The sequence below is a fragment of the Macaca mulatta genome, chromosome 1 (genome assembly GCF_049350105.2).
Source record: "Macaca mulatta isolate MMU2019108-1 chromosome 1, T2T-MMU8v2.0, whole genome shotgun sequence".
Lineage (NCBI taxonomy): Eukaryota > Metazoa > Chordata > Mammalia > Primates > Cercopithecidae > Macaca > Macaca mulatta.
The window spans coordinates 207,535,371-207,553,047 of NC_133406.1; the positions used below are offsets into that span (position 1 = coordinate 207,535,371).

Below are 17,677 nucleotides of genomic sequence, written 5' to 3' on the forward strand. Positions count from 1 at the left end.
CGTGGTTCTCTCTCCTGAGTGACTGGTGTACATACACCATTCTACTGAGAAGGTAAAGGGCTCCACTAGGTGAACTGTCCAAAGTCACAGGTGCCGAGTGCCCTTCAGATCTGGCTGAGGTTCCGTGCAGAACAGGGCTTTTCCTGGGTGGCAAACACCATACCTTGATCCCCAGCCATTCCCAAGAACCAAAGACACTTCCCCTGTAGAGGGAAGAGGAGTCTCTACAAAATGACAGAGCCTCCAGCCAACCAGAACTGGCCGCCTCAGCCCCACCCTCTTCCAGGTGATTGGCCCCAAAAGGGTTGCCAGCCCCACTCCACCTTGGGGCCAGCTTCCCCCAAAAGGTCGCATCCCTGGCAGGTCCCGCCCAGGCAGTCCATCCTGACTGCTCCTGTGGGTGCAGCTCCTGAGGTAAAGGGGGAGGAGCTGCTTGGTCCAGGTCTCCAGGAACAGGCCATTTCTTCCCCGGCTCTGAGCTGGGAAAGTCTGCTCCAGGCCATCCTACCTACTTCCCCATATGGCTCTCAAGGAGGGACTCAGGTGAGTGGGGACAATGGTGTGGAGAGGAAGAAAGCTTGGGTTCAGCTGAGCTAAGAGGGATCCAGTCTGATGGCTAAAACAGTACCAAGGAGAGGCACCAGAGCCAGCCCGGGAGTACCAGCTGAGGCCTCCAATCCTGGGGAAAGGTGACTCCAAGAGGGGAGATTGCCCCAGGAGAAGAAAGACAATCCATGTGCATGGACACCGGGGTGGGGAAGGCTGTATTCCACAAGATTTTGTAGCCAACGAAAAGCTGGACTCCCCTTGCTTCCCTTAACTCCAAACCCCCTTGGCGAGCTGGAAAGCAGAGACCCGGCTACATTCCCTCCCCGACTGTAACTGAGAGCTCCCTCTATCCCCACTGGGACTGATGGTCCAGGACTAGGAACCTGTGCCCTCTTAAGACCTAATGGCTGATCTTTAACCCCTTCTTGAAGCCAAGGAGAGTGGGGAACAGGGCACAGGGTGGAGCTTGAGGGACTACCTTCTGCAGGCAGAATCTGAACAAGAAATATGGAGGAGTGGGCTGGTCAGAGGCCTCCACAGACTATGGGTTCCCAGGCTGGGGCATAGGAGGGGCAGGAGGAGCTGGGGTCCCACCCAGTCCTGGGTCTCAGCACCCTCCCAGGCCTGACCACAGGAGTTCACAAGACCATCTCTGCCTGTGTGCCCTGGCTGAGGCCCAGAGCCCAGAATAAGCATCGGTTTGCCCTACCCTGGTTGGGAGGAGGCTGGTAAAGAGGGTGGGACAGCCACAGAGGGGGAGAAAGCCCTCCAGCCTTTTCCTGCTCCTGTAGTACTTTACACAGTACCTCGCATACCTCCCACAGTGCACCGCCAGAGGCAGCCTTGCCAGCTCCCAGTACAGGGTTTGACCAGGCTTCTAGGAGTCAGAGGAGCCCAGCTGCAGCCAACCATCCAGGAGCGCAGACAGGAGCTGAATAGAGTGGGAAGGGAAGCAGCCAAGCCCACAGGAAGAAATAACAGGGCCGAGAACCTTGTGAGATGAGCCTCAGGGTTGAGCTAGGCCCAGGTCAAATAGAGCCCAAACGCCATGCTGGAAGCTCTGGCTGGGGAATCCGACAGTCCTACTCAAAGCCCAAGCCTACACCTTACCCCCTGTGCAAATGCCTTGGTGAAAAGTATAAACAGAAACAGCAAATGCCTATTGAAGGTGCGCCCTGAAAACTTGCAGTAGGCTTTTCACCTCAAGAACACGGATACTTATTGGAGGAGAAACAAACTGATTAGTTGATCCCCAGGGGGTAGAACTAGGGACTGGAAAGCCTGGTGTCCCAGAAGGCAGGGAATGGCTGGCAGGACCCTGAGCTGACAGCGGAGGAGAAGGATGCTGAGATTGGGGAGTGAGCCCTGGGGAGCCCGCAGGCAAGAACGAACCCCCCATGTGCTGCCTCCTCTCCTGCTGCTGGAGTGCAGGCGCACCACTGGCCTACAGGACTCTGGGCTGTTCTTTTCACTTTCTGGACCTTAATTTTCCCTTTATGGAAGAAAATGAAAACCAGGCCCCACCTGAATCAGTTATGTGTGTAGCAAAGAGGGAGAGAACCAAACCTACTCCTAAAAGAAGATGTGGTGCATCTGATTCACACCAATGAGGCCACCCAGCCTTGCAGAGGTGAGATGTCACTGAGATCCGCTCCAGGCCTCTGCGCGTCCTCTCTCACACAGTGACCCTGGCCCAGCCCCCTTGCTAAGTGCTGCCCTCAGGTATTGTGTGTCCCCTGGACATCGGTGTTCACCTGGCTGTCCCGACTCAGTGCTTCTCAAGCTACAGTTTGCATTTCCTTGATCTTTCCTTCTATGTTCTCAGCGGTTGATCCCAGTGACCCAAATGGACCCCTGCTTTCTCCCCTGAGCAACTGCAACCCTAAGCCAGTGAATTAACCTTTGTAAGCCTCAGTTTCCTCATGTGTAAAGTAGAGATAAGTACAGCATCTCCTTCAAGGGGCTGTGGTGTGCCTTTAACAGGACGGGCACAAAATACATTTGGCCAAGTATCCGTGTCAGTGAGTGTCTGGCATTATGCATAAGGAGTGCAGACTTAACACTGAAGAAAACGGAGTTTTCAGCAAAGGAGCACCAGTTCACTTGGAAGAGAGAATGAATACAAATAACTCATTCCTTGTTTCATTCATTTGCTGAACAAATACTTATCAATAGCATGAATTATGAGGCAGGCTCTGGAATTTGGCACCAGGAATACAAAGCCTGGCAAAACAGAGAAACTTGGAGCCTAGTGGGGCAGACAGTCCCTAGCATCGCTTGGCAGGTACTAGAGGAGAGGTCTGGGAAAGCGACAGAGGCGCAACCTGGGGGAGGGACCTAAGAGGAGGAGATGTCAAGGCCAGCTTCAGACAGGAGGAAGCTGGGTGCTGAGGAATGACACGGAGCTTGTTGGCTGATGGGAGGAAGAGAGCAATCAGAGCAGAATACAGAGGTGGGGACGCCTAGGAGACGTCATGGTGGAGAGTAAAAGATGGAGACTGGGAAGCAGGGTCAGGAGACTGTTATAGGAATCCAGATTAGAAACAAGGAGGCATGAATAGGACAGTGAGGGAGGCCAGGAGGGGAGTTTTGGGCACTAGGAAGGAGGCAAAAGCAACAAGTTGGCTGTCAGGAGAGAAAGCAAGGGTCCCACTTGGCTCACTGGGATCAATCGCTGAGAACACACGATGGGGAGAGTGAATGGGAGGATGCGGGAAGAGTGAGTGGGGGGACGGAGGACAGTGAGTGGGAGCACCCACAGGGTTTGCCGATGGACTGCATGCAGGGAATTAAATTATTTGTAACAATACTTTTATTTAACCCAGCACATCCAAATTTACACCTGTTTCACTGTTTTAATGTGGCTACTAGAAATGTTTAAATTACATATGTGGCTCACATTATACTTCCACTGGATGATGCTATTCCAGATCTCTTCCTACACATCATGAAAGATGCGGCCATACATGACTGCAAAGGCTCGGGTGCACAGGCACAGGTGCTACCCCCTGCCAGAAGCAAGGTCTGCCTCTCCATATTAGTTGTTCCTTTCTTTTCACCTTAACACGTTAGGGTCTCTTTTCCAGAGAGTACATATAAATCTACCTCACCCTTTTCAATAGCCATGCTGATCTCCATTACACAAGTTGAGTACCCCTCATCCAAAAATCTGAAATCCCAAACGCTCTAAAATCCGAAACTTTTTGAGCACCGACAGGACATTCAAAGGAAATGCTCCCACTGGAGCATTCAGAATTTCAGATTCCCAGATTAGGGATACTTAGTCAGTAAATACAATGCAAATATTCAAAACTCCAAAAAAGTCCAAAATCCAAAACACTTTTGGTACAAACTTTTGAATAAAGGATAACCAACCTGTACAGATATGCCTAATTCATTCGTCCAGTTCCCTACTAACGAACCCTGAGGTTGTTGCATTAGTTTGCTTTTTCAGAGAAGGCAACAGGAACATCCTGGGACTAGTCACCGTAGAGTCTCCATTCCTAACTGCAGGCAAGCTGGCCAGGGGCTGTGGGCACTGAGTGTTACAGCGAAGGGGCTGGACTTGGAAGGCTTCTCAGGCATGGTTAAGAGATGTGGACGGTGTACTGCAGTCAGCAAGAAGCCACAAAACAACTTAAATTTTTTGTGTGTGTAAATTGCTAACTTTGAATTTTTCCTTCATTAAAGAAGCAACATACTGTAAATACATTAAAGACAATTAGAGAGAAAATAAGAAACTAATTTTATTGCACAAACATTCTTCCTTTTAGTCTTATTTTCTGGTGCATGTTTTTATTCTTGCTAATTGTAATCAGAGTGCACATCAATTTTAGATCCTGCTTTCTTCCTTTAATGTTCCTGTGTGAGAATTTTTCTATGTGACTGCAGAGTCTTCCTAATACATTTATTTAGCCAGTCCCTTTGGCTGGACACTAGAGCCTTCTTCAGTTATATTTGAGCAGCTCAGATAATGCCTCTCCCTGTGACCCAAAACGCCTTCTCCATGGGTGCTTTCCAGGCAGTATTCGACCAAGCTCAGGTCTTGCTTGTGTAAGGGAAACAAGCACGCACCCATCCATACAACCACCCCGTCCCCTCCAGTTGCCACCCCATCTCTTTCCTCCTTACAGCCCGACTTCTGGAAAGACAGCCCCACTCCCACCCAACCCATGTGCCTGTCCTTAAGTCCTCTACCTGCTCAGTCTTCCTCCCACTCCCACCTGGGCCCTGGCCTCCTCTCCCTCTGTACTCTCTCCCTCTCCCCCATGACATCCCTGCCCTCCTGGTAAATCCCAGAATTTTCTCCTGAGCCTGCCTGCCTTCTGGGCTCCAGCCCCCTTCCTCCAACCAGACAACCAGGCATCTTCTCCTTTCTGGTCCCCCAGCCCCGTCCCTCTAATCCATGGCCAAGTCTGGCCCACGTGCCCTCCCTGACAGCCCCTCGCCACCTATTCCTCTCCATCCAGCTGCCAACTCCCTGGTGTTGCCCCTAATACCTCCCAGGGGCTGGCACCTAACTCATCTTCCTGCCTCCAGCAGTCTCCTCCCTGCCACCCCACCATGGCCAGGCTCCAGATTTCAGCTGGACTACTTCAGGGTTTGTGGTTTTGGTTTTTTTTTTTTTTTTTTTCAAATAAAAATCTGACTGACTCACTCCCCAGAGGAAATACCTTTCAGGGCTCCCCATGACCCTCAAGATGAAGTCCAATTCCCCGGGCCTAAAATGCGGGCCCCGGGTGACTTGGCCCCAGCTCACCTCTGCAGCCTCATCCCTCCCTTCTCATCTGCTACTACCCTCCACCCTGCAGTTCCACAGATGTTCCAGGAGTGAGGCTTCCTCACTTTTGCACACTGTTGTTTCTTTTCCACGGACCTCTCTTCCCCCTCTATGCCTTCTTCACCTGAAGAACTTCTATTAATAATTTTCTAGGTCCTAGCTTAGAAGTAACTCCTCCTCCAGGAGGCCCCAACGACCTCTTCATCTACCAAGGCTCAGGTGCTACCCTCCAATTTGCCTCACAGCACCCGGCATTGCTCCCAATCACAGCATTCATTGTGCCGTGTTCCACACATCTGTTTTCAGTCTGTCATGTGACCCACTCCCTCACCCACTACACCCACATCTTTCTGCCTCCGCACCCTGAAGACAGGGTCTGTGTCCCATTCCCCTCTGAATCCCTGACTTAGCACAGTGCTCAATGCTGAGCTTGTGTCCAATAAATAGATGTTGAATGCACGACTTAACAGAAACTGATGAACATCTTGATACATAAACTTTTCTCATTCTGAAGATTATCTCCTTTGAACAGATTCCCAGAAGCTGGGAATTACTGAATCAAAGTGGATGAATATTGAACACTTTCAATTTCCATAGCTAAGTAGCTTTCCAAAAGGCTGTAGCAATTTACACTCCCACCAGCAAGTGTAACAGTGCCAATCTCACTGCATTCTTGCAGCTTGGCTATTCTCATTATGCCTTTTATTTTTTAAATCAAGACAGAGTCTACCTCTGTCACCCAGGCTGGAGTCCAGTGGCATGATCATAGCTCACTGTAACCTGTAACTCCTGGGCTCAAGTGATCTTCCTGCCTCAGCCTCCTGAAGAGCTGGAACTACAGGTGCATACCATCTGGCTAATTTTTTTTTTTTTTTTTTTTTTTTTTTTGAAACAGGGTCTTGCTCTGTTACCAGGCTGGACTGCAGTGGCACAATCTCAGTTCACTGCAACCTCCGCCTCCCAAGTTCAAGTGATTCTCCTGCCTCAGCCACCCGAGTAGGTGGGACTACAGATGCGCGCCACCACGGCCAGTTAATTTTTGTATTTTTAGTAGGGACAGGGTTTCCCCATGTTGGCCAGGATGGTCTCGATTGCTTGACCTCGTGATCCACTCGCTTGGCCTCCTTAGGTGCTGGGATTACAGGCATGAGCCACTGCGCCCAACCCTGGCTAATTTTTTAATTTTTTGCAAAGGCAGGGTCTTGCTCTGCTGCCCAGGCTGATCTCGAACTCCTGGCCTCAAGCAATTCTCCTGCCTTGACCTCCCAAAACACTGGGATTACATGCACAAGCCCCTCCCAGCCCCATTATGTCTTTTTTTTAAAGTGCTCATTTTTTAGGCAAAACACACCACCCTGTTCTAATTTGTATATCTTTGATTACCAGTGAGGGTGAACATTTTTCCATATATTTGCCTACTAAATGCACTTCTTCTTGGAGGATTTACCTGTTTGTGTGACGTGGAAACTGTTAAGGCAGGTTGACTTGTTATGAGATGACTCTGGGGCTGTGGAGGAAGTGACCAGGAGCATGAAGAGTGCTGCTGCAATGATCCTGTGACAGAGGAGCAGGCCAGGGTCACTGTGGGGCACGGGGAAAAGCGGGAGGAGCAGAGATCAAGGAGACCAGGTCAACCTGGGACTGAAAGCAGACAGCAGGTGCAGAGCAGGAGGGGTCAGGGTGCACCCAGGTTTCTGGCTTGGCGCAGTGAACTGGAGGAGGGGCTGTGCTCGGAGACAGTGCCCAGGTGGATCCACACACCTGCAAGGCAGTTCGCAGCACTCTTAACTACACACACCTGCTAAGGAACAGGTACGTGGGGCAGCAGGAGAGGCAGGGGCAGGAGGGTCTGAGGTTGGCAGGCTTCTTGAAACAGACCAGGGGAGCCAGGTTTTAAAAGCATTTGTAGGCCAGGCACGGTGGCTCATGCCTGTAATCCTAGCACTTTGGGAGGCCGAGGTGGGTGGATCACCTGAGGTCAGGAGTTTGAGACCAGCCTGGCCAACATGGCGAAGCCACATCTCTACTAAAAATAGAAAAATTAGCCAGGCAAGGTGGTGGGCACCTGTAATCCCAGCTATTCGGGAGGCTGAGGAAGGAGAATCACTTGAACCCAGGAGGCAGAGGTTGCAGTGAGCTGAGATTGTGCCATTGCACGCTAGCCTGGGCTACAGAGTGAGACTCCGTCTCAGGAAAAAAAAAAAAAAAGGAAGGGAGGAAGGAAGGATGGATGGGAGTGGAGTGAGGAGACTGCCCAGGGGATGATCAGGGTGTGTTCAGGAAGAATGGTCATCACTAACTAAAGCTGAGCGAACTACTGCAACACGAGAGACCTTTGTTCTCATCAATTAGCTTGTGTGAAGGCAATGACAGCCCTAAGGCAGGTGTTATTACCCCATCCTATAGATGAGACTGATGTGCAGAGGACCAGACCTTGCCCCAGGGTCAGACAGCTAATGAGTGGTGGAGCTGGGATTCGAACCCAGGGCTCTGGCTCCTGTGTCTGTGCTCCTTACTGTGTGGCTGCAGTTGCTCTAGATATGTGAGTACTCAGGAATGTGGGAGGACAGAGGAGCGAGCTCCCCAGAAGGAGCTTATTAAGATTCTCAGCATTTGGGGCCCTTCCCCGAAAACAATGAACTGTGGACAAATCCCAAAGCCCACCTCTTTTGAGCCAGGAAGTGGGCTGCTGAGCTCTGCTTGGAGGAGTTCACCTGGCCTGGTGACTGCAGCCACCACAGACACATGGTCTCTGACCACAGCCAGCCCAGTAACTCTTCTCTAAGTCCCAGACAGCTCTTAACTCCCAGTGACTGACACGGGAAGATTCCTTGAGCCATGGTGGAGACAAGCCTGGGCAACATAGCAAGACCCCATCTCTTAAAAAAAAAACAAAAAAATTAGGTGTCTATAGTCCCAGCTACACAGGAGGCTGAGGCAGGAGGAGAGCTTGAGCCCAGGAGTTCAAGGCTGCAGTGAGCTGTGATCACACCACAACACTCCAGCCTGGGTGACAGAGTGAGGCTGTCTCTTAAAAAAAACAAAACAAACAAACAAACAAACCACTCCCAGTCACGGAGCCACAAACACCTGTGCATCCTCTCCTGGCCTCTCCTGTCCAAGGTCAGTCCCACCTTCCACCCAGGAGAAGTACCCCAATCCCTAATGTTATTATCCCCCCAACCTGCCCAAGTTCATCCCCTGCACAAGAAACTGGTAACACTGGCTACCTTCATGCAGAGGAACTGGGTGGCCAGAAGTAGGAAAGACTTTTCATGTATGTGTGCATATAAACATTTGTCTATAATACAAATGAGTTACTGATGCCCCCTTCCCGCCCCCAGGGCCTGGAAGAGAATCTTCTGGCGGCAGATCCTACTTGCACTTGGCCTCTTAGGCCTGTTTCTGTATGGCCTCCCTAAATTCAGGTACAAGCCCCTTTCCCCAGCACTTGAGGTGGGACCACAGAGTCACGTTTAAAGGGGAACTGTCTAAGGGCCTCCTTGAGGGATGGAGGGCAGAAGCTAGCTCACCTCAAGTGTCCTGGTGAGCTCTCTCTCCTTGTAAGAAGCAAAGCCAGAGAGCTCCTGGCCAGGCTGACATGCTTCTCACGGCGCCCCCCTCCCGCCACCGCCACAGGCATCTGGAAGCCCTCATCCCCATGGGCGTCTGCCCTTCCGCCACAATGTCCCTGCTGAGAGACAACTTCACAGGTGCCCTGCGTCCCCGGTAAGAAGCTCCCATCCCTCCTACTCCAAGGGCACCCCCAAACCCTACAGAGCTCTGCCCCATGTTCCTGCCCTCCACACATCTCCCACCCCAGCAGAGCCAGGCACTCTGCCACCAAGCCCAGCAGCCCCATCGGGCCACACGTCTCCCAGTCCTCTGTGTTGCTCTGAGCTGGAGGCTTCCAGGGGCAGCAACTAGGTCTCATCGGTCTATGGGTCCCTAGGGCTCAGCACTGGGGAGGTGGCAGTGAACATGCACCAAGTGGGTGGATGAATGGAGCTATTTCCCATCCCTGCCCTGGCCAGGGCCCGGCCTGAAGTTCTGACCTGTACCCCCTGGGGGGCTCCCATTATTTGGGATGGCATTTTCGACCCAGATGTGGCCAAGCAAGAGGCTACACAGCAGAACCTCACCATTGGGCTGACTGTCTTTGCTGTAGGCAGGTAAGGCCTGGGAAGGGGAGCAGTGCTGTCAAGGCTGTGAGTGGGAAGGGTGTGCATGTGGTGGAGGGGGCGGGGACCCTGCTCCCCTGTGCCATGGGATCCCAAAGTGAAGCGAGAAGCAAAGACAGCACTTCTTGCCCCACACCCCCAGGTAAGCACAGGACCGACCACCCTTCTCCTCCTCCCTGGACACCAACACCATAGAGCCCACCCAACACAGGCAGCCAGGGCTGTTCTAGAACCACATCTGGAAGGGACCTGCCTAGGGGCTGGGGCTGATCCATCTGGAGACACTGGTTTTGTAGTGAGAAAATGATGGTGTCTTTCAGGTGAGAGTGGTGAGAGGAGGGGAGTGTGACTGGGTAAGTAAAGGGATGATTCACTGCAGTAGGGGCCCATTGGAGGTCAGCAGCTCAGGTGCACGTACACAGGATTTGAGGGGGGGGCAGGTGCCAAGCAAGTCTGATGAAGGGAGAGAGGCTGGGGAGCTGAAGGATTGCAAGGGAGTGAATCTGAACTGGGCAGAGGGAAGTGAAGAGAGGAAGGGGGTGACAAATACTGAGAAAGTGGCAGGGTCACCAGATTAGAGGATTCAGTGAGGTAGGACTGTTTTGGGTTGGGGATGGTAATCACAGTAAGTGAGCTAGAAGAACGAGGTCCCTACAGAGTGGGACAGACATTGGTGAAGACCAAGTCCAGGGAGTAGCCATGGGAACAGGTGACTGGAGGGAACAGTTGACTGTGGAGGGCACAGGACAGAATCACTACAGGAAAGGAGGTCAAGAGAAGAAATGGCAGGAACACTGACCTCCCCACTACGGATGACAGGGAGTGTCTAAGCTGGGTGTCCACCTTCCTCAAGTGACACGAAGGGGACTCTTGGCTGACAGTGGCAGTCAGATCCCATAACCTAGTTTCAGGCAACTAAAAGAAGCATTTCTAAAAATGGAACTAGTTGCTTTGGGAAGGTGGTGAGAACCTCCCATTCAGGAAGAGATACTCAAAAGGATGGGGAAGGAATTTTGTCACCAGATACCCCATACAACTGTTCAAGGCTCCTTGAACTCTGTCCCCTACACCCTACAAGGGAGAGAAAGCGAGGAGTGCGACTGACAGGCAAGGGGCTGAAAAGGACCAAGGGCTGATCCGTGGACCAGGTGGGCAGAACTGCTGGGCTACTTGGGCCTTGACCTCTCCCAGGGCCTTGGTGCTCCCACTTCCATCACCCATGCTGACTAGGGCATTCCTGCCCCAGCCCTAGGGGTCAGACAATCTCAAGGTACAGAAAATTCTGGGATACTGAGGTCCTGAGCTCCAAGATTCTGAGTCCAACACTCCTAGATGCTGAGATTGCCTAAGTCTCTGATTCCCATTTCCCACAGTCACCAGGAATAGAGCAAGTGCAAGTAAAAGTACAGGTTCTAAGGCCACGCTGGGTTCAAATCCTGGCTCAAGCACTTACCAATGGCATATACAAGTTTCTAAAGCTCTTTAGATGAGACAATGCACATTGACTTAGAAAGCAGTGGCTGCCACACGATAAAAGTTCAAAGTATTATTAGGCACTATTACTATTATTTTAAAATGCTAGGATCCCAAGGTCTGTTCATACAGTATTCCAGGCGGCCCCGTTATCTATACAGTGAAAGACAGTGACTTAAAACAGCTTATTATTATGGCTCATAAAATAATTCTTTGGAAGGCCAGGCGCAGTAGCTTATGCCTGTAATCCCAGTACTTTGGAAGGCCGAGGCAGGTGGATCACCTGAGGTCAGGAGTTCGAGACCAGCCTGGCCAACATGGTGAAACCCCACTTCTACTAAAAATACAAAAAATCAGCCGGACATGGTGGTGGCCACTTGTAATCCCAGCTACTCGGGAGCCTGAGGCAGGAGAATCACTTGAAGCCAGGAGGCAGAGGTTGTAGTGGGCTGAGATGTCGCCACTGCACTCCAGCCTGGGCAACAGGAGCAAAACTCTATCTCAATAATAATAATAGTTCTGTGCGTCAGTAATTCAGACAGGCCTCAGCAGGAAGGGCTCGTCTTCTCATGCTCCCAAATACCTGGGTCTCAGCTGGGAGACCAACTGCTGAAGACTGATGGGGCCAGCTTGGGCTTCCTCACTCACGGCAGCACCCAAGTTCTGGGACTTTTAAATGGAGGCTCAGAGCTCTAAAGAGAGAAATGCTGCCAGTCCTCCAAAGGGCCAGTATGAGGCAGGATTGGCAGGCAATTTGCAAGCATCTTCAGTCCAACCCGCCCTGCCCCATCTAAGTTGAAAGATGCTAGGACTGGAGGGTCTGGAGTTCCAAGGCCAGGTGTGGGGAGGACCAGGCAGCACTGGTGGGGTGGGGGTAAGGTTGGGGAGGGGGTGAGGTGGGTGAGGTTGGGGTGCAGTAGGGGTGAGGTGAAGTGAGGTTGGGGTGGGAGTGAGGTGGGGTGAGGGCTGGGTGGGGCGGGGGGGGTGAGGCGGGGGTGAACTTGGGTTGGGTGGGCTGAGGTAGGGGTAGGGGTGAGGCTGGAGTGGGGTGACTTTAGGGTGGGGGTGAGGGTTGGGTGGTGTGAGATAGGGGTGACGGGTGGGGTGAGACCTGGGTGGGGCAGGGGTGGGGGTGAGGGTTGGGCGGCGTGGGATGAGGTGGGGGTAAGGGTGGGGTGGGGGTGAGGGTGGGGTGGGGCTGGGGGTGAGAGTGGGGAAGCCGGTCCCTCCTCGCTTCACTCTCAGGCTGACCGTGGCGCCGCGCCCTTAGGTACCTGGAGAAGTACCTGGAGCGCTTCCTGGAGACGGCGGAGCAGCACTTCATGGCGGGCCAGAGCGTGGTGTACTACGTGTTCACCGAGCGGCCGGGAGCGGTGCCCCGCGTGGCGCTGGGCCCGGGACGGCGGCTGCGCGTGGAGCTCGTGGTGCGCGAGCGGCGCTGGCAGGACGTGTCTATGGCGCGCATGCGCACGTTGCACGCGGCGCTGGGCGGGCGGCTGGGCCGCGAGGCGCACTTCGTGTTCTGCATGGACGTGGACCAGCACTTTAGCAGCACCTTTGGGCCCGAGGCGCTGGCCGAGTCGGTGGCGCAGCTGCACTCCTGGCACTACCACTGGCCGCGGTGGCTGCTGCCCTTCGAGCGCGACGCGCATTCGGCCGCCGCGATGGCGCGGGGCGAGGGCGACTTCTACTACCACGCGGCGGTGTTCGGCGGCAGCGTGGCGGCGCTGCGCGACCTGACGGCGCACTGTGCGCGGGGCCTGGCCTGGGACCGCGCGCGCGGCCTGGAGGCGCGCTGGCACGACGAGAGCCACCTCAACAAGTTCTTCTGGCTGCACAAGCCCGCCAAGGTGCTGTCGCCCGAGTTCTGCTGGAGCCCGGACCTCGGCCGGCGGGCCGAGATCCGCCGCCCACGACTGCTCTGGGCGCCCAAGGAGTACCGGCTGCTGCGGGACTAGAGCCGCCGCCGCCGGCTCCTGGCCCTCCGACTCCTCCGCGGGCCCAGCCGGCCCGGCCCAGCTCCCGCTCCGGGCGTCTTTGGCCTGGGGAGGGTATGGAGTGGGAGTCACGAGAGGAAGAGATCCTGAAACCGGGCAGGGCCCTTCTGGACGCTGATGGCGCTCTGGAGGGCAGAGAGATACTGGATGCAAAAGCCCTACCCGCTTCGTGTGTGCCCGTCCGTGGGAGTGGGAGTAGGAGGAGGAGCTCCTCGCCTTTGGGGAGCTCCTCGGTTCAAGAGAAAAATCCCCTTCCCTTAGCTTAGCAGTGAGCAAGGCACAACTGCAGTAATGCCTCGAGCGATCAGCCTGTAGACCTTTCACCCCTGAGCCTGCAGAATGCAGCTGGTGCCTCTGGAGATGTTTTAGTCCCATCTGCACCCCCACTTTTTAAATGAGGAGACTGAGACACAAAGAGGAAACATAACTGCCCAAGGACACAGAGGGTCTGAGTCCCTGTGATGTCAGCGGCTGGAGAGGCGTGGCTGGCCCCTCGGGCTGTCTCTGGGCAGGAGCCACAGGAAGAAATACAGGTGGCACCCCGTCATTGGCTCTGCCCTTTTACCTCCCCTGCCCATAAGCATGGTTTGTACATATTTCAGTAATATTATGATAAATTATTCCTGTACTGTGAGACAAAGTAGCAAACATAAGAAGCCATGTTTGCTCCTTTCCTTTGCCAGCATAATTTCACAAAACCCTGACTGGGACAGCATATAGATGTCAAAACAAAAAACACAGCTCCCCACGTCCCTTGCCGGAGTCACTATATTCCCTGAAAAAATAAGTGACTCTAGATATATCTCCATATAAGATAATGTCAATCGGGGTTAGTGATCATGCTTCTATAAACTATAACCAGATACACTCTTACACACAAACTTAGATACAATTTTACGCATACTAAAGCTTCACCACCTATATCTAAACTAAAATACCACATTCAGGCTGGGCATAGTGGCTTATGCCTGTAATCCCAGCACTTTGGGAGGCTGACACACACAGATCACTTGAGGTCAGGAGTCTGAGACCAGCGTGGCCAACATGATGAAACCCCATCTCTACTAAAAATACAAAAATTAGCAAGGTTGGTGGCGCACACCTGTAATCCCAGCTACTCGGGAGGCTGAGGCACGAGAATCGCTCGAACCCGGGAGGCGAAGGTTGCAGTGAGCCAAGATCGCACCACTGCACTCCGGCCTCAGCAACAGAGCAAGACTTTGTCACCATAAAATAAATAAAATACTACATTCAAAGCGTCTGATAGAATCTCTCCAAAGAGCTCCTCCTGAGCCTTAGGCCTTGATCGATGGTCCTCAATAAGACTTCTAAATAACACTAATTTTAATTATTTAAAAACTTGCTTTTATTCTTTAGTTGACATTCCCAAATTGTTATTGTGGCCTTTTCTCCTAGACAGTCAAAGTCCAAAATGACATTTTCTGGCCTCGGGGCTATAACAGGGCGACATTCAGCCATAGTATCTGGGAGGGAAGTTTCCACATCCACGGCAGCTGTCTAGACTTCTGATCCCCAGTGGGGAAACACAGGCTCTGAATAGGAGTGTGAAGGCGTCAGACCCTCCCAGGAAGGTGGTCACAGAGCCAAGGAGATAGGGAAGGTAGCTGCTGAAGTCCCTGAGATTTTGTCTGACATTTGGGAAAACTGGGGCCCTGGGAGACTGGGAGTTCACCCTGGCTCTCCTGAATCTTTTATGTAGTATTATCATTTTAATAGCCTCCACTCCCAGGTAGGGCAGCAATTCTTGCTATTTACCAGGCCCAGCCATTGAGGGTAAGAGAGATCTGTCCTCTCAAAAGCAGTTCAAAATGTCTCTGATATAAACTAGATTAGCAAAACCCAGAAGGCCTTCTAGACTCAGGATTAGAGATGAGAATGGGCCAGGTGTGTCAGAACAGGCAATTTGGCCGGGCGCAGTGGCTCACACCTGTAATCGCAGCACTTTGGGAGGCCAAGGCGGGTGGATCACGAGGTCAGGAGTTCAAGACCAGCCTGGCCAGCATGATGAAACCCTGTCTCTACTAAAAATACAAAAATTAGCCAGGTGTGGCGGTGGGCACCTGTAATCCCAGCTACTCGGGAGGCTGAGGCATGAAAATCACTTGAACCCAGGAGGCGGAAGTTGCAGTGAGCCAAGATCATGCCACTGCACTCCATCCAGCCCGGACAACAGTGCGAGACTCCATCTAAAAAAAAAAGGCTATTTTCTGACTGTGAGCTGGGGAAGATGTGTGTCCTTCACCTTACCCTGCAACATTCACTCAGGGCCACACATGCAGACCCTAACGATTGCTGCAGACCCTGACAATTGCTGCAGACCCTGACAATCGCTGGGCCATTCAATACCTGAGCATGAGCCAGTAAGAGATGATGTGAACTGGCTCTTCTTCTAACTGTGTGTGGGTAGACAAGTTCCTTACCTTTGCCGGCCTCAGTCTTCTCATGCGTGAAATGTGGATGCCGTCTCCCTCCCTGCAGGGGTTGTGGTGGTGCTCTAGAAAACGTAACTTGCCTTCCTCTCCCTGCCTCCCCCTTCTCCAGCATGTTCAGAGAGTGCCAAGGATTTGCCAAAGAACAGTCATTTCCTGTTTTTTGTTTGTTTTTGAGACAGCATCTCACTCTGTTGCCCAGGCTGGAGTGCAGTGGATGTGATCATGGCTCACTGCAGCCTCAACATCCCTGGGCTCCGGTGATCCTCCCACCTCAGCCTCCCAAGTAGCTGGGACTACAGGCATGCACCACCACACCAGGCTTTTTGTTTGTTTTTTGTAGAAGCAGGGTTTCACCATGTTGCCCAGGCTGGTCTCAAACTCCTGGGCTCAAGGGATCCACTTGCCTTGGCCTCCCGAAGTGCTGGGATTCCAGGCATGAGCCACTGCACCCAGCCAGTCATTTCTGTTTTAAAGGGGGAATAAATGGAGTGCTCAGGAGCTTCCAAGGCGCGGGCTGGAGGCAGCCTTGCGCTGTTGGAGATCTTCTTGAGGAGGGAGGGGTTCCGGGAAGCTGCAGGGCAGGCAACCCTTGGGAATGGCTCCCCTCCTAGTGCACCCAGAGACCTAAGGAGGGGTTGCGGGGGTGGGCACGGAGGGACTTGGATCTGAAGCAGGAATAACAAGAGGGCTAAAGCTCCTTCTGCAGCTGTCTCCATTACCATCAACACTGTCCTCAGCACCTATCCTGAGGCTCCCCCAGGGACGGTGGCACTCACACACTCCCCACGTGAGCAGGTGAAAATCAGACTCAGTCCCCTGAGCGTCACTGTTACATGCAAAATCTCCACCTGTCCCAGCCACCCCACCTTGCCATGCAAGCTCAAATGCCACCCCTAGGAATTCCCAAACATCTTCAGCTCTCTTAGTCAGGGATCATTGATCATAAGGATCATAGATCACTTAGGGCGAAGGCAAATAACAGCAATAACGATATGGACATATATTGGGTCTTACAATGTGCCAGTTCTAAACATTAGACAGGTATTGATTCATTTAATACTCACATCCACACTGTAAGTTGGTTACTACTGTTTACCTCATTTTACATATGAGGAAATCAGGCACAGATTTAGTAACTAACGCAATGTCATACCACTAGCAACTTAAATTCACTGAAGTGAGAACAAACAGGAAATTAAACATAGCCAGAGGATGAAGACTGACAGGAACAGAGGTTACCACTAGCTCTTGGTCTCCTTGGTCCATTTCTGCTCTTTCTCTGCTGGCTTTGTTCTTCTGCTTGTATCCAGCTCAACACAGTCACCCCAAACCGCAGTCTATAGGGTTTTCCAGTTAAGGTACCCACCATCTCCTAACTTGTTCCTAATTCATGGAATAGAGAATCTCACAGGAGGGTCAGCTCCATCCAGTGGTGTGCTGGTATATGTCTAACAGTTGACTGGGGAAAAAGAAAGCCCTGATTTGTAGTGTTTGCCAATATCCATGGTGTAAATCCCACCGTGGCTGATTTCAAGCTACCCATACTCACTCAATGCAGAGCTTGGAAGAGGTGTGCACAATTTTCTCACATGAATCAAGACAGCTATTATGCACCACTGGCTGCACCTATGTATCAAGTCTCTGAGTCAGGTGTCCACCCTGGCCAATCGGCTGTGGCTACAATGGGGTCATGTGACACAAATATGGCTGCCAGAGCCCATCCTTTCATGGCAAAGCAGGCTATGGGAGGTCAATTTCAGAGAAAGAGATGAGGCCCCTGACATTACTGAAAATATGCTGGTTCTTGGCTACAACACATTCATTTCCTCTTCTGCTAGTAACACACTCTGGTTTCCTCTTAGTGGAACCTCTTGTGCTTCAAAAAGTGAAGTACGTGAGGGCTTCACCCTGTACTCCAGGCTGAGAGCATGGGCCCTAGACCCAAGCAAAACAAGCACACAACATGATCCAGTTAGAACCAGGAAGACCCAATTAGACTTGCTGGGCGCTATGGTTTGAATGTGGCCCCCCAAAAAAACACGTGTTGGAAACAACCCCCAGTGCAACAGTGCTGGGAGCTGGAGCCTAGTGGGAGGTGTTGGGTCATGAGGGCTCCACCCTCATGAATGGATTAATGCTGATTATAAAAGGATATGAGGCTTCGAGTTCCATTTTTCTCACTCTCAACCTCTTTTTGAGATGGATCTTGTTCTGTCTCCTAGTCTGGAGTGCAAATGGTGCAAT

General features: G+C 52.3%; 1 protein-coding gene across 1 annotated transcript; it reads left to right on the forward strand.

The window, feature by feature from the left end:
* The first annotated feature begins 520 nt into the window (after positions 1-520).
* Positions 521-13,084, forward strand: A3GALT2 (alpha 1,3-galactosyltransferase 2). The gene is made up of 5 exons (XM_077983259.1): positions 521-543; positions 8,674-8,757; positions 8,969-9,058; positions 9,364-9,501; positions 12,254-13,084. The coding sequence occupies exons 1-5, from the start codon at positions 521-523 to the stop codon at positions 12,939-12,941; spliced, it is 1,023 nt and encodes a 340-aa protein (XP_077839385.1). The 3' UTR covers positions 12,942-13,084.
* The last annotated feature ends 4,593 nt before the right edge of the window (positions 13,085-17,677 follow it).

Bases quoted from the DNA above. Each gene is read 5' to 3' on its own strand.
- A3GALT2 (XM_077983259.1), top strand. From the start codon at position 521: ATGGCTCTCAAGGAGGGACTCAG. The intron at 9,059-9,363 runs GTAAGAAGCTCC...TGCCCTGGCCAG, and splicing joins ACAGGTGCCCTGCGTCCCCG to GGCCCGGCCTGAAGTTCTGA. The intron at 9,502-12,253 runs GTAAGGCCTGGG...CCGCGCCCTTAG, and splicing joins ACTGTCTTTGCTGTAGGCAG to GTACCTGGAGAAGTACCTGG.